Source organism: Meriones unguiculatus, chromosome 11 (genome assembly GCF_030254825.1).
Source record: "Meriones unguiculatus strain TT.TT164.6M chromosome 11, Bangor_MerUng_6.1, whole genome shotgun sequence".
Classification (NCBI taxonomy): Eukaryota; Metazoa; Chordata; class Mammalia; order Rodentia; family Muridae; genus Meriones; species Meriones unguiculatus.
In genome coordinates, this window is record NC_083359.1 from 82,370,306 (window position 1) to 82,385,536 (window position 15,231).

The 15,231-nt window shown below is 37.9% G+C and overlaps 1 protein-coding gene across 1 annotated transcript in view; it reads right to left on the reverse strand.

The window, feature by feature from the left end:
* Positions 1-12,913, reverse strand: part of Klhl20 (kelch like family member 20) — a 39,674-nt gene extending 26,761 nt beyond the window's left edge. Inside the window, 3 exon segments of the mRNA XM_021662586.2 lie at positions 11,722-11,785; positions 12,663-12,693; positions 12,696-12,913. Coding sequence (XP_021518261.2) covers positions 11,722-11,785; positions 12,663-12,693; positions 12,696-12,878 — 278 coding nt within the window. The 5' untranslated portion in view covers positions 12,879-12,913.
* Between the last annotated feature and the right edge of the window lie 2,318 nt (positions 12,914-15,231).

A 15,231-nucleotide genomic window follows, 5' to 3' on the forward strand; every position in this document is an offset into this window, starting at 1 on the left:
AGAACTCTCAGCCACCTTTCCAGTACCGTGTTTGCCTGCATGCCACCATGCTTCCCGCTATGATGAAAATAGACTCAACCTCTAAAATGTAAGCCAGCCCCAATTAAATGTTTTCCTTTATTTGAGCTGCTGCGGTCATGGTGTCCCTTTACAGCAACAGAAACCCTAACTAAGACACTGGGTGTGGTTGTGTATGTCTTTAATCCTAGCACTCAGGAGGAGAGGTAGGTAGGTCTTGGGGAATTCTTGAGCAGCTGAGGTAGGAATGCTATGAGTAGATAACAGAGTGAGACCTTGCCTCAAAATACAAAGGGTGGGAAGTTGGCTTAGCAGGTTAATGGGCTTGCTGCCAAACCTGATGACCTCAGTTCAATAGCTAGCACCCACATGGCGGAAGAGGAGAACCTACAAGTTGTCTTCCACTTGTATACAAGCACATGCATACATATACAAATAGAAAAATTAAAAGTAGTTTGCTTAATATTTAAACTAATTCTGAATTAAGAATTCTACAATCCTTGACCACTTTACCAGTGTTAGGTATGTGTTCTATCTACTGGGTCTTATATCTAATACAGAAGTAGTTGGTTACTCCCAGAACATTTGTGTTTCTATTGTACTAGTACATCTTGAAGGCAGGTCATTGTTGTAGGTCACAGGGTTTATAGCTGGTAATACTGATGATTACTTTTCTTCTCTGGTAGCACCATGTACACTAGTCAATAGGGTGAAGTTTCTAGTTGGGCACTAGCTCAATTTTTTCCATATCCAATGACAAGCAAATTGTATCTCCAGCAGTAAGGCCTGACCAGGTTATAGAGAGCACCAAAAGCCTTGTAATAGCCAACAATGTTTGGACAGTGTTAGTGGGGTCTATGGGACCCAACAACTCAACAAGATGTAATCCATTCCTGGCACTGGGGTTTTACTTGGTGGCACAGGGTGTCTAGTTGGTGTATTGTCTCTTCCATTATACGGTGATTCCATTTAAATTTCTTTCATATATGTATATATTTTAGGAAGCTTCTATAGTAGTAGAAGCTTCCATATGGCTTTTCTTTTTTTTCTTAATAGTATGAATTCTTTTTAAAAAGATTTATTTATTATTTATACAGTTGTCTGCCTTTATGTATGCCTGTAGGCCTGAAAAGGGCACCAGATCTTACCATAGATGGTTATAAGCCACCATAATTGCTGGGAATTAAACTCAGGACCTTTTGAAGAACAGCCAGTGCTCTTAATCTCTGAGCCATCTCTCCAACCTCTCCATATGGCTTTCCAAAAAGCTTTTAGTGTTACTTATCCCTCCCCATATTCCTACTTTACCCTGCTCTCCCATTCTCCATTTTATGATCTTCCTTTTCTACTTTCCCTTTTGCTTCCTTATAACACTATATTGGACTAGATAGATCACTGGCCCTAGGGAAAAAACCTACTCCTATTATTCTTCTAAAGGGATGTAGCAATAAAATGACTTCTAATGATATACTGCTATAACTATAGCTCAACATTCATCAGATGGTAATTAACACGAAGACCCACAACTAGACAATATATAGTAAGGGACTTTGGAGAATTTGGCTCTAAATGCTATGTCTTTTACAACCCCCTCCCTTCAAGGTTCAGCGAGCTATGTGGAAGACAAAGCAGGAAGATTATAAGAGCCAGAAGTGGTAGATAACTCTAAGCAGTGTCTCCAGACACAACAGAATGGATACAATATGAACCCACAGACTGCAATAGCCATATCAGACCTGCACAGGTTCAAACTAGACAAAATCACAGCACCGAGAATGGGAAGTGAGTAGAAAGTCCCACCTCTAACCAAGAAGCTATTTGAAATTGATAGATACCTGCTAGGAAAGGAAAAAAAAAATCAGTTTTCTCCAATGGTGTGCCACTGGGGCAGGTCCCATGCCCCGAGTAGTTGACCAACACATAAAACAGACTCCCTGTTTTTTTGTGTGTTTTTTGTTTTTGTTAAGTTTGTCTTATTGGTTTGTTTTCTTTTCTTCTTTTGCTTTTTTTTTCAGAGAGAAAGAAAAGGAACATGAAGTTAGGTAGAAAGGAAGGTAGGGAGGATTTGGAACAAGTTGGGACAGGGAAAATATGAGTAAAATATACTATATAAAAACTTTTTTTTTGTTTTTTTGACAGGGGCTTTCTCTGGTTATTTTAGAACTTGCTCAGAGATCTGTCTGCCTGTCTTCTAAGTGCTGGGATTAAAGACATTTACCACCACCGCCCAGAAAAAAAAATGAATTCAGAAATTCTACAATATTATGAATATTATCTGAATATTGTCTATTTTTATTTAAGAACTCTTTAGTCAAATATTAAGAATGCAGACCAATGGCATTTTGCCTACGATGTGCAAAGTTCTGGGTTCAATTCCCCAGCACTGTCCCCCTCCCCCCAGTCAAATTATATAAAAAAGCTGGGCATTATGAGCAGGCCTAAAATCCTTTCAAAAGGGACATGGAAGCTAGAAGATCAGAAGTTCAAGGTCACAGAGTGTGAGGTCAGCCTGGGCACATGAAATCTTGTCTCAAAAAATACCAACATCTCTAAAATTTAAAGACTCAAAATTTTAAGAAAAGTATTTATTTACTGTTACTTTGTATGTATATGTATATGCATATGTATCATGTATGTGTGGGTACTCATAAAATCTGTAACAGGGCATCAGATCCTCTACAACTGGAGTTGCAGATGGTTGTGACCAATGCGGGTGCTAAGAACTGAACCACTATTAAAAGCTTTGAGACCAGCATTAGATTAGATTACTTTGGGCCCAGGAATTCTAAATATAACAAGCCTTATTTAAAAGCACCACATGTGTCAGATCAGTTTGAATCAGCCAGGCTTTCCTATGATCATAGAAAAACTATGTAAGTCCACAGGCATTCTTTACTTTATATATAGTCTTTTAAAAGTTTAATTTTACATCAGCTGTTTGGAGGTCTGGATTTTTCTATAACAAGAGTGTTATATATAGGATTAGACTTAGCTGTAAAATGCAGAGTGCCTCACAAGCAGCTAAAAAAAAAATAGATAAGAAAATAGTTATATACATTCTGTTTAGTGGGTATAAGAAAGGGGGTAAAGACCTCTTTGAAAAAGTTATTCTAAAGCTTGTTGCTATTAGTTTTGGTTTTGAAGTAAATATATTAGGGTGGGGTGACAGCTGGAGCTTAGAGACTGTATTTGTATATAAATAACCATGCTGAAGCCTGTAAGCTGGGTATTTCCTGTATATTAAGTATGTGTGGTCCAAGCTATAACTCCAGTTTCAGGGCATCTGACATGCTCTTCTGCCTCTGATACCACACACACACAGTGTATATGCAAGCAAAAATACCCATACACATAAAATAAAAATAAATAAATCTTTAAAAAAAGACAAGCTCTAGAGGCTACATAAATTACTATTAAGATCTGAAAAAACAAAAACCCACCCCCAAATCCCACAGTCAAAATAGAGTGGTTCAACTATTTCAACATTTGAAATAGAATATATCATGGGCTCATTTAGAATAGTATCTTTCTTCTACAGATAAAGAAGCCACTTTGATTATTAAAGACTTTGGTGACTTTCAAAGAATCAAAACCTTGATCCTTTCGGAGCAGTTCTGCTGCTGCTGCTTTGGGGTAAACCATAGTTTCCGCCTGAAGTCAGTTCATGTGAGTGCTATAAGAAGGGAAGAGTTTGTAGGATTATTTTGCAATTCAAAATGAATGTTATTGTTATTATTATTATTAATGCAGATTTCTGTACCACTCCAACTTTTTAAAAGCCCAGGAAACTGTACCAAATAGAGATTGCTTTGATTTAGTCATCTCGGAAGCCTTCATAGTAAAATATGGGAAGAGTAGAATAACTTGGAAAAAGAGGCTACAAAATGAACTTAAGATTTGGCACAACAAAACTGAACTTAAGATCCCTCCTTCCAGCTAAAAGCAAGTGAAATGATGGAAGAAGATTTATATATTTTATTTTTTACTATTAGTGTATCTCTCTGTGTCTGTAGACAGAACAATTGTGCTTGGCGATCAAGGGACAACTTTCTGAGGCTGGTGGTCTCCTTCTACCATGGGTTCTGGAGAATACACTTAGATCATCAGGCTTGAGTGTCAAATGGGTACCTGCCAAGCCATCTTGCCAGCCCCCACATTTCAATATTATTTCTTAATTTCTAAAATTTGGTTATGGTTTTATTATCTTAAAAAAAAGTAATTTTAGTTAAAATATGAGAAGCAATTTATAGCTTATGACCTAGAAATGGAGGTGTGAGCCTGGTATGTAAACAGTAATTTAAATAACTGGCAAATAATTAGAATTAAAATTTTGCATTTCACAATTATTATATTGTGAACACGCAGAAAAATAGAACCTATGTCTATCAGCTATATAATATACAAAGCTTTTTGCTCTAAACTGAAGAAAATTAAAATGTGTATCAAGAAGCAACTGGCAAACTTAATTATTTACAGTAGAAATGCACAAATAATCAAAAAGAGGGCAAACAAGTTGGGATTGTTAGGTTTGTGCTATTATTCCAGCACTCTATTCCAGCACTTAGTAGGCTGAGGTAGGAAACTGTGAGTTTGAGGCCAACTCAGTAACACAGTAGATCTTATTTCAAAAACAAACAATCTGAACCAAGCAAATAAAAAACTCCAAACTAAAAACATTCAACAGCAACCAACCAACCAAATATAACCCCATACGAAAAGGAAAAGGGGAAGGAAGGAATAAACACAGATAAAAATGTGGCCCAGACAAAAATACTTCCACATGGTAGTTCATCACTCAAAGAAGTCACAACGGGAACTCAAACAGGGCAGGTACTTGGAGACAGGAGCTAATGCAGAGGCCATGGAAGGTGCTTACTGGTTTGCTCCCCTGGCTTGCTTAGCCTGCTTTCTTTTGGAACTCAGAACTACCAGCCCAGAGGTGGCCTCACCCTCAATGACCTGTGTCCTACCCATCAATCACCAATTAAGAAAACGCTCTACAGGCTTGCCTACAGCCCCATCTTATGGAGGCATTGTCTCACATGAGGCTCCCTTCTCTCTAGCTTATGTCAAACTGACAGAAAAGTAGCCAGTACACGTCTCATTTCTATGCCCATTATGTGTATGTGGGGATAATTGTACCTAATTCATAAAGACTGCCTATGTTGAAATTTGTCTAACTTAGGTTCTCTGACTTCAAATGCAGAGCTTTATCCTCACAAGCTGTCTTGGACAACTGGACCAAATATTTAAAATAGAAATGATTTCTGCTATTTATCTTTGTAAATGTGTTTAAGAATTTAATTTCTTTCCCTAGTCTTATCTTCTCCAAAGAGTTTTATGGAGGAAAGCATTTTTCCCTGTATATTTTATATTTTCTTAGGTACCTGAGATAAGAAATTATAAGAGACCCAGAAATGGATCATGTTCATTTATGCCCATGGCTTCTTTGCCTGGTGGAATAAATGTCCTGAAGATCTGAGAAGTTAAGGTGGCCTACTGGAGAATAATTAATTAGGTATAGAATTAAAATACAGAAGAAATGGGTCTTAGGCAAAAGGAAGAACTTCCCTTGGAAATTAATTTGCAGATCACGTGTGGGCAGTGAGAAGGAAAGGTAATAGATCATGGGAAGAATGGATAAGGATGTAAAATATTTGCTGTGGAGAATGATGAAGCAATGACTAAGGATTCGCAGAATAATTGTTGGAGAACACTGTCAACTAGATGACATTATATACCATGAACACTTTTTATATCTAATTCCAGATCAAAAGGCCTAGCTGCCTATTCTTAAAAGATGTCTTTGCGTTATGTTTAATTATGTGTACTTGTGTATGTGTGGGTGTATGTGCAGATGCCTGCAGAGGCCATAGCATTAAATTCCCCTGGAGCTAGATTGTTATCAGTGGTTGTGAAATGCCTGGCATGGGGGTTGTGAACCAAGCTTGGGTCCTCTAGAAGAGCAGCATCTACCTATAACTGCTGCGCCATCTCTCTAGCCCCTGCCTATTTTTTACACTAGAAATAGGTTATGAATGTTTTAACTCCAAGACACTCCCATCGCTGCTCACTGGATAAAAGTGTAAGTTCCACCCCAGTGATCAAGGCAGGAAGACGAAAGGAAAGTAGCCATACAAGCAAACTGCCTTCCTTGTAAGCCAGAAAGTAGAAAACTTCTGGAGTACCCTTCAACAACAATCTGTCCTAACCCTTCATTAGAAGAAAGCTGGGCAACAGAGCAATCTCCAGATAAAAACAAGACTAAGACTGAAGCACAGTGTTCAATTTTCTTGTGTCCCAGAAAGGGAAGAAGAGGTGTCATGTGCAAGAATCATACAGTATATGCATGTTACACTGGTGAACAGTCAAATCAAGCACATCTATCTGCTACAATTTTTAAGCATGCAGTTCAGACTAGCTAGACTAAACAGGAATTGCATCTGTTTTAGACTGTTTACTTATCTTCCTTTTAAGCCCCACTTAAACTCCCATGGTACTCCTAGGGTTCTGTCCTTGATGTTATTCCTTTCCATTCTCTCATTTATACCCACAGCTTGAAGAACCTTCTGCATATTGGTTGAGTCACGATTTATTACATTCCAGCAGAAATCTCTTTCCTCTCTATTTATAAGACATATATTTCTACTGGGCTCTGTTTTAGACAACAAAACTAGAACATATGGGAATCTGCTGGAGGCTTATGAAAGCCGCTCATTTTTCTGTGTATTTTATCCCATGAGGCAGCACTCAATTTTCTAAGCTGAAGTCTTTGGAGCTGTTAGAATCTATTCAACATAGATCTACCCCCAGGCAATCCTTCAGTTAAACTACCAGGACTCTTTCATGTTCATTTCTTTACTATTATTTTCTCCTTTTTCCTGCCTATCTACCATGTGCCTAACAATCAGCCCAAACGAATTTGATCTACATGTTAGTGCTGGCTCCTGAAGTAATAAAATGATAAAAGCCAAACTATTTCGTGGTTACTTTTTTTTTTTGTTTGTTTGTTTTCCGAGACAGGGTTTCTCTGTGTGGCCTTGGCTGCCCTAGACTCTATTTGTAGACCATGATGGCCTCAAACTCACAGTGATCTGCCTATACCTGCCTCCCTGAGTGCTGGGATTACAGGCATGTGCCACTGTGCCAGGCATCGTTACACTCTTGATTTCCACAATTTTTGTTTGCTCTTCTTCCATTGTAAACTACATACTTAAATTTAAAATATACGTACCATGCATGCAACTCAGACACTTAAGTCTTACTGTCTCCCTCCTAAGCTTTTCCTTCTGCATCTCTCCTTCATTACAGTGTCCTTAATTATCCCTTGCTCACCTCTATCCCCACCCTTTGCACTCCTACCCCTTTGTCTGCAATGCTGGGATTGAGCCAAGGGCCTCGCACAACAAAGACAAGTGCTGTACCACTGAGCTGAGCTACATCTCCAGTTCTAACATTTTTAAATTTTTAAAAATTTACTTGTCTCTGTGTATGTGTATACATGCATGAATGCATATGTGTCTGTTTGTGTGGTGTCACAGTGCATGTCTGGAGGTCAGAGGATAACTTTTGGGAATGGGTTCTCATGTTCCACCTTGAGGAAGGGTCACCTGTTTCTGCCTTGCTATATATGTTAAGCTATCTGAGGATTCTCCCGTCTGGCTCACAGTAGGAATGCTAGAATCCAAGATGCCTGTCACAGCACCTAGCTTTTTATGTGGGTTTTGAGGAATAAACTCAGGCTGTCAGATCGTACACACTAAGCACTTTTATCCACTGATCCACCTTGCCTGCCCCTCATCCCTTTAGGATTCTTGGAGCACAATGGGTAAAAGCTCTTGTCGTGTAAGCTCAAAAACTTGAGTTTGATCCTGGGAACCCACGTAAAAGTGGAAGAAGCACATATTATGCTTACACATTTGAGCAAAAATTACCCACATGGATGTTTACTATAGAGTTTTTAGTATGGTGTATATGAACACCAGAACTATAAAAAAATAAGAGGTTTATATATATTGGTCACTTAAAAAAATAAAACAGGGTCTTGCTGTATAACATAGGTTAGCCTCAAACTCGGAGTCTTCTTGCTTCAGCTCCTGATGGTAGAGATCACAGGAAGTGTGTCATCATACTGGCTCACAGTTAATTTGTAAAGCACTAAAGATACAAAATACTGTGCGTGTTGACTCTTTCTTTCTTTCTTTCTTTCTTTCTTTCTTTCTTTCTTTTTCTTTTTTTTTTAAACAAAATTCTTCCTTTCAGAACTAATCAGACTCCAATTTCAGCTCTAGCCACTGCTGGACAGCACCTGTTAGAGTCTGATTTGTATGTCACATATGTTGGCTCCTAAAGGGATAAGTTGATAAAGGCTAAACTATTTCATGATTCCAGTCCTGATTTCCACAATTTTTGTTTGTCCTTCTGCAGCTAAAGGGGGAGAAAGCTCAGGGTTTTGTTGTTATTTTCTGAGGCAGCATCTCATAAAGCACAGGCTGGCTTCAAATTTGCTATATAGTTGAGTCACATCATCGATCATGTGCCACCCAACCTGGTTTACTCAGTGCTTGGGATTAAACAGGGCTTCAAACATAGGCAAGAATTCTACCAACTAAGCCAATATCTCAGCCCTATCATATACATATATAAGAAGACAGATATTCTATATATGCTTGTACATGAATTGCATGGTCTTAAAAATAATGCAGAAGAAACTGTTTACGCCTTTGGAAAAGAACAGTGGGACCTAGAATCTGTCCCAGGAGACTTATTTTTCACTGTTTTTGTTGTTGTTTTGAAAGAAGATCTTGTAGAGTCTATGCTGGCCCTGAACTTTTTATGTAGCTTAGGATGATCTTGAATTTCTGATCCTTCTGCTTCTACTTCCCACATGCCAAGATTATAGGCATGCATTACTATGCCAACTTTGAATACACTATTTTATCTTTTAAATGTAATATCATATACAAATACATACACATAAATAACACTTTGCTAATAAAATACCAGTTGATTTCATAAAACGATACAATTATGCATTATAATACCTTAAGTATGTATATTTATCATTTATCTTTGTGCTGGACAACTTTGAATTCCTCTCTTCTGTTTTTTATAAAATATATGATAAATTGTTATAAACTTTATGCTGTAAAATATTAGATCTTATTTTTCCTACCTAACTGTATTTGGGTTCCTATTATTCAGCCTCCTTATATCTCCCATCCTCTTGTTTTCGAAGTCAATATTCTATTTTCTACTTATTTGCAATGTTTCTTTTAGTTTCTACATCTGAGAATATGCAGTTTTGTCTTTTTATATCTGGCTTGTTTCATTTAGCATAATGATAACATTCTCTTATCTAGGATGCTGCAAATGTTATGATTTCTTTCTTTTTAATGGCTAAATAATGTGTGTGTGTGTTTGTGTGCGCACACACATGATTTTACTTTCAATGGATACTTCAGGAGACTATAGATCTGTCTGGGTGCTACAATAAACATGGCAGGCAAGAATCTCTCTGATACAGTGATGTCATTGTCTTTGGATATACGTGCAGTAATGGGATAGCTGTCCAAGTGATAGTTTCTGTTTTGTTTTTAGAATTTTCATAGTATTTTCCATAATGGGTGAAAATATTAGGAGATGAATTATATTAGGAGATGAATAAGCTAATTACTTTGATTTGATCATTATACATTGTATATATGTATTGAATTATAACACCTTACTGCATAAATACATATAATTAAAAAGAAAGTTAAGGGGGCTGGAGAGATGGCTCAGCAGCTAAGTGCACGGGCTGCTCTTCTGGAAGACCTGGGTTAAAACTCCCAGCACTCATGGCAGCTCACAACTGTTTGCAACTCCTGTTCCAGTTCCTGTTCCAGGGTTCATCAAACACCCTGACACAGACACACATGCAGACAAAACACCAATGCACATAATAACAGAAAAACATTTCCAAAAAGAATAAACAATTGAATCTTAAAAAAAATTAAAACTATAGAGGAATACCTTTAATGGTTACTTTCAACCTCTTCTTGTCCATAGAACCTATTGTTTTGTGTATGTGTGTTTAAAAGAGAAAAAGAACATGAAGCTGCATGGGTAGGATGCAGGAGGATCTGAGTGGGAAGGCTCTGAGAGGAGGTTGGGGAGGGGAAAGAATATGATCAAACTATATTATATAAAATTTTTGTTTGTTTTCAGTTTTTCAAGACTGACTGTATAGCCTTGGCTGTCCTGGACTTGCTTTGTAGACCAGGCTGACCTTAAGTCACATAGATCCACCTGTCTCTGCCTCCCTGTGTGCTGTGATTATAGGCATGTACCACAATTTAAATTTAAAATTTAATTAAAAAATATTAAGTTCTTATTTTAGCAATTAGATAAGACAAGACATTTATGGCAACTGAGGACAAAACAAAATCAGTGGTTTTTGTAATCATGCTAGAAATGAAGTGGTGAAGTACTTAGTATATGTATGGTTAGTTTCTTCTATACTTTACAACCTAATACCATTCTTACTATAGGGTAAGATAAAAGTAAGACAATGAAATGTGTCACCTCTATGATGTCTTTTCATTTGGACATCTTAAAGCATTTGCGAATATTTACTAGTTCTATATTATAGGCATATACACCAGAGAAGTTAACAGGACAAGAGAAAGAAGAACAGTTCAAAGCCAATTGATATATCAATAACAAAATTGGAAAAGGATATATATTCCTTTTACTTGATCTTCAGATCTTGCTGCTTTTCCCTGTAAGGTGCTGGAATTTACAGACTTGCATGGCCATGTCCAGCCTTTCTCCTAGTACTAAGCCATGTCCTATAACAGAATGTTTCTTTTCTTAAAGGTTCTCTGTGTTGCTTATCTTTGATGTTAAGTTACATATGATGAAATAGTTTGATAACTATAATACAAGTTTAAACAATGAATAAACAGAATTGACTTGTTTAATAAAGATTCTAATATAATTTGTTAAAACAGATTGAGAAAGGGCATTTGTATACTCTAGAGGTAAAAGAGCCTGTAACTGCAGTTTCCTCACACTTAGATTTTTCTATATTTATTTCAGTCTTTAATCTTCTCTGTAGTGCAGCTATTTTAATAAACGTAAGATATTATTGAACACCAGTAAAATAAACAAACCATAACTAGTGATGCAGCAGTGTCTTACAAATATTACTTTTTACTTGGCAACAGAGTCCTCTATATTGTACAGGAATTAAATTTATAATAAGCACACAAATCATCATTGGACACTTAGTGGTTATTTGTACCAAAAAATCACTATGCAAACAGGGAGACTTAAATATTAAGAAACATAAAATTCAAACTGTCTTTAGAAATCTAACTCCTATATTCCATTAAAAAGCTGTGGAGTATGATGGCATACACCTTTAATCTTGGGAGACTGGCAGGTGAATCTCTGTGAGTTCAAAGCAAAACGACACAGTAAGTTCTTGTTTCAAAAAAACAAACAAAAGCAAAACAAAGCAAAAAAAAACCAACAGTAGAAGTTAATAATTTCTGACATTACTAGTTTCTATTTACTTGAAATAAGAATGATTAATTCCAAGCTGGATTTAGTAGGTTTGTGAATAAAATAATTTAAAACAAGGCACTGTTGTTAGACGCTAAAAATCGCTGAAACCAATGGTTTTTTTTTTTTTTTTTTACCTCTTAACAGGCTTACCTGCGCATTGGCTTTCCTTCCATGCACCATGAAAAGTATCCTTCACCGTATTCTAAAGCCGTACCTTAAACAAGAGAAAAATAGTAGCTTACTAAAAACTGTTTCTGATTTCTCCAGCACCTCTTATAACAGTTTCACTCATTTCGTCTGTAATCAGGAATCTTACATCCCAATATAATTTTTGTGCAGATGCACAACCACAGAGGAATGTGATGCCTTTAAGATGACTACAATTAACTAAGGAAGCTAAGGTAATTGATTATATGTGACGGTGAGGGAAATTGTGAAAGTAGTCATGATCGCTAATCGGTCTTGTCTCTGTTCAAAATGCGCTTGGGAGTCTTTTTTTAAACTTCCGCCATCAAACATATTTGCAAAGCAATCACTTGATACCCACAGCAGTACTAACTTAATGGCTCGGATAGGAAACATTTTAACACTGCTTGTGAAGGTTGGTAACTAGTTCTGGTGACAGGGAGCAGGCCGAGGCATTTGCCTTTAAAAACAACTCCCCTTCCGACCAGCCAGGGCAGTGTGAACAAGGACAGGGAAAGTATAAGTTTTAGACTAACGCCCTCCCAAGCTCTCGGCTTAATCCCCGAAATACTGTTCACCACCAGCGTCTCGCTGGTAAAATGGGAGGTATAGCGCTCACTCCAATTCCAAGTGAAGCTGTCCAGGATGGAGAGCCCCGGCGTTCCCAGAAAGCACGGCACAGGCTTCTCTTGGCTTTAAGACACCTCTGCCGGCAGTAGCGCAGTCTGGCACCCCGCAAGGCCCGACCAAGGAGCCCCAACACTCCCTTTTAGGCGCTGACTGACAGGCGACCTACAAAGCACTGCCCTGATCCCACTGGACAGTTCGGCAAGTTGATATTACAGATCTGCAAAGCGAGACCTGGGGCTCTGCTCTCCATCCCCTGCTCTAAGGCTCTGACTTACTGGCTCTGACACTTTTTTTTTTCTCTGCAGCACCCTTCTCTGCCTTCTCCGCCCTCTCTGCCTCCACCTCTGGCGCCGCAAGAGCAGGCAGGATGCGGCTCCCGCAGCTATTTCCTTTCCCTGCACCCGCCCCCCCCCCATCCAGAAACAGGAAGTGGTCCTACACCTGAATTCTTCCCACGGAAGTGCACATGTTGGGACAAGTGGTTCCGGCATGACTCCGGAAGTAGCCGCGTTTTCTATGAGTATGTTTCCCGGGACTGATGCGTTTACAGTATCTGATTTTTACAATATATTTAGAAAGCAACCAAATGAAATATGTGTGACGTGAGCGTTACGATTTTGAGTATATCATCAGTAAAAGGCTGTTGCTGATGTATTGAAAACTATACTAGGTTTATCATTAACCAAAATTACTTTAACTGATCTTTACTTGACAGCTACAGATTCTGTGCAGTTGTTTGTGATAGGAAATATACCTCTTATTAATAAACTTGTAGCAAGGAATGATTGGTTTTTAGATCCAGTTTCTAATTCTAGTTCTATGATAAATTTTATCATTTTGTTCAATTTTTTTTGTCTGCATGTGTACATGTGACATAATAAGTAATATATGTACTAGTAACATCTATGGGTACTCAATTTATTATCAAATACTTAATATAGAGCATTTTGTATTAGTTTATCAGTTATAATATCTCTCCTATTGAAGAAGGATTTATTAACCTTCATTCCAAATGGTGGTACCAAAGCATTATGTTTCAGATGGTACCATTCCAGATGGTACCGAAGCATTATATAACTTGAAAAATGGCAAGGGCACTCTCGGAGCATCTTTTTGGGATGTATTGCTTGTAAGGGTTAGAGCCAGGACTCAGTGCCATCAATAATGGTCCCAGAGTCTGTCTATAATTATGTTGTGTTTTCCTCCAAAAAGCTTTAAGGATTCTTGTTGATCTATATCGTTGGTACTTTCAATGTTATTAATTAATTAATTTGCCAATGTGATGGAAATAAAATAGTTGTTCATTTCTCTGATCTATTGAAATGATATTTTACATGTGCAGCTGCCAGTAAGGCTTCTTTTGTGTGAATTGTCTAAAAGGCATCTTCAAAGTGACCTTTAGATTCTCCAAAATATGAATTATTTTATGATTTTAGTTTTTGTTTTGTTTTGTTTTTCTAGACAGGGTTTCTCTTGTGTAGCCCTGGCTGTCCTGGAACTCTGGTGGGATTAAAGGCACACACCACCGTGCCCCGCCTGATTTTAATTCTTACTGTTCTGTTTTGTTTTTTCAAAATATTCTTCCTCTGTGTATCCTTGGCAATCATGGACTCTGTAGACCAGGCTTGCCTTGAATTCACCAAGGACTGCCTTCTGCTGCCTCCCCAAGTGTTAGGATTACAGGTTTACACCACCATGTCTGGCCGGATTTTAATTCTTCAAAGCTATAAACTTCAACGACATAGTGGGTATAAAAACCATTAAAGAATTCTAGTGACACTGGGCATGGCCTGTAGTCCCAGCACTGAGGCCAGCCTGATCTACAAAGCGAGTCCAGGACAATCAGGGCTACTATACAGAGAAACCCTGTCTCAAAAAAACAAAACAAAACAAAAACCCCAAAAAATAAAAAAATAAAAAACAAAAACAAAAAACCTGTGACTAAAGATGGAATTTTAAGCCAATATGCAGAGTAAGAATAATATTTCCTATTCTTATCAATCTATAATTCATTCTTCACCCACTACCCACTGGAATCTGGCTTATGCTTCTACTACTGTATTTCCTTTTAGAGGGGATCAGTTCAATGTGAATCAGTTCTTCATGTGTTTCTGTCAAGGCCTATCAAACTATACATAGAAATAAACATGGAAAACGTGCTTCAGGCAGCTTAGCTGGTTTCTACTTCTTCCAGGCAGCAAGTCTGGTCTGAAACACTTCTTTGTAGCTTTTCTCATCTGAGAGTCTTCTCATGAGAAGAGAGAGGAAAGGGAAGAACACAAAGATTGAGGGAGAGAGGAGGCAGTCTTACAGAGGGAGGTTGAAGAGAGAATGAGCCAGGGAATGAGAAGGAGCCAATGAAAGGGCTGATTACCCCAGCTCCTCCCCCTGAAGCCCCCTAAAAGCCCAATTTGTTTGGCTAATCTGATGCCACGGCAGGCTTCTTTTCTCCACTTTGTCTCTAGGCCTGAGTTTCTGTTTCTTAGAGTTCAAACAAAGAATTCCTGGAAAAGCTACAACCTGAGGACAACCAATCAGCTTACAGGTTAAACTGACCAAAAAGCTATGTTTATGAATACTTCATGTTATGAACACTTTATGACCATTCCCAAAGTAAGGTGCACTGGCCCTAACCAATCACATTAAAAGTCAATGCATGAGTAAAAGCCAAACCTCAGTGAGTCAACAAAGTCCCCAGCATCTAGGGAAAATCCTTAAATAATTAACCAATCCTGAATCCCTTTGTGCCCCTATGTCATTCCTGACTAATTAGTTTAAGAGTTACCACACAAAGCCCCTCCTGTCTATAAAAAGAGTCTTTGTATTAATTTCTGGATAGCCATT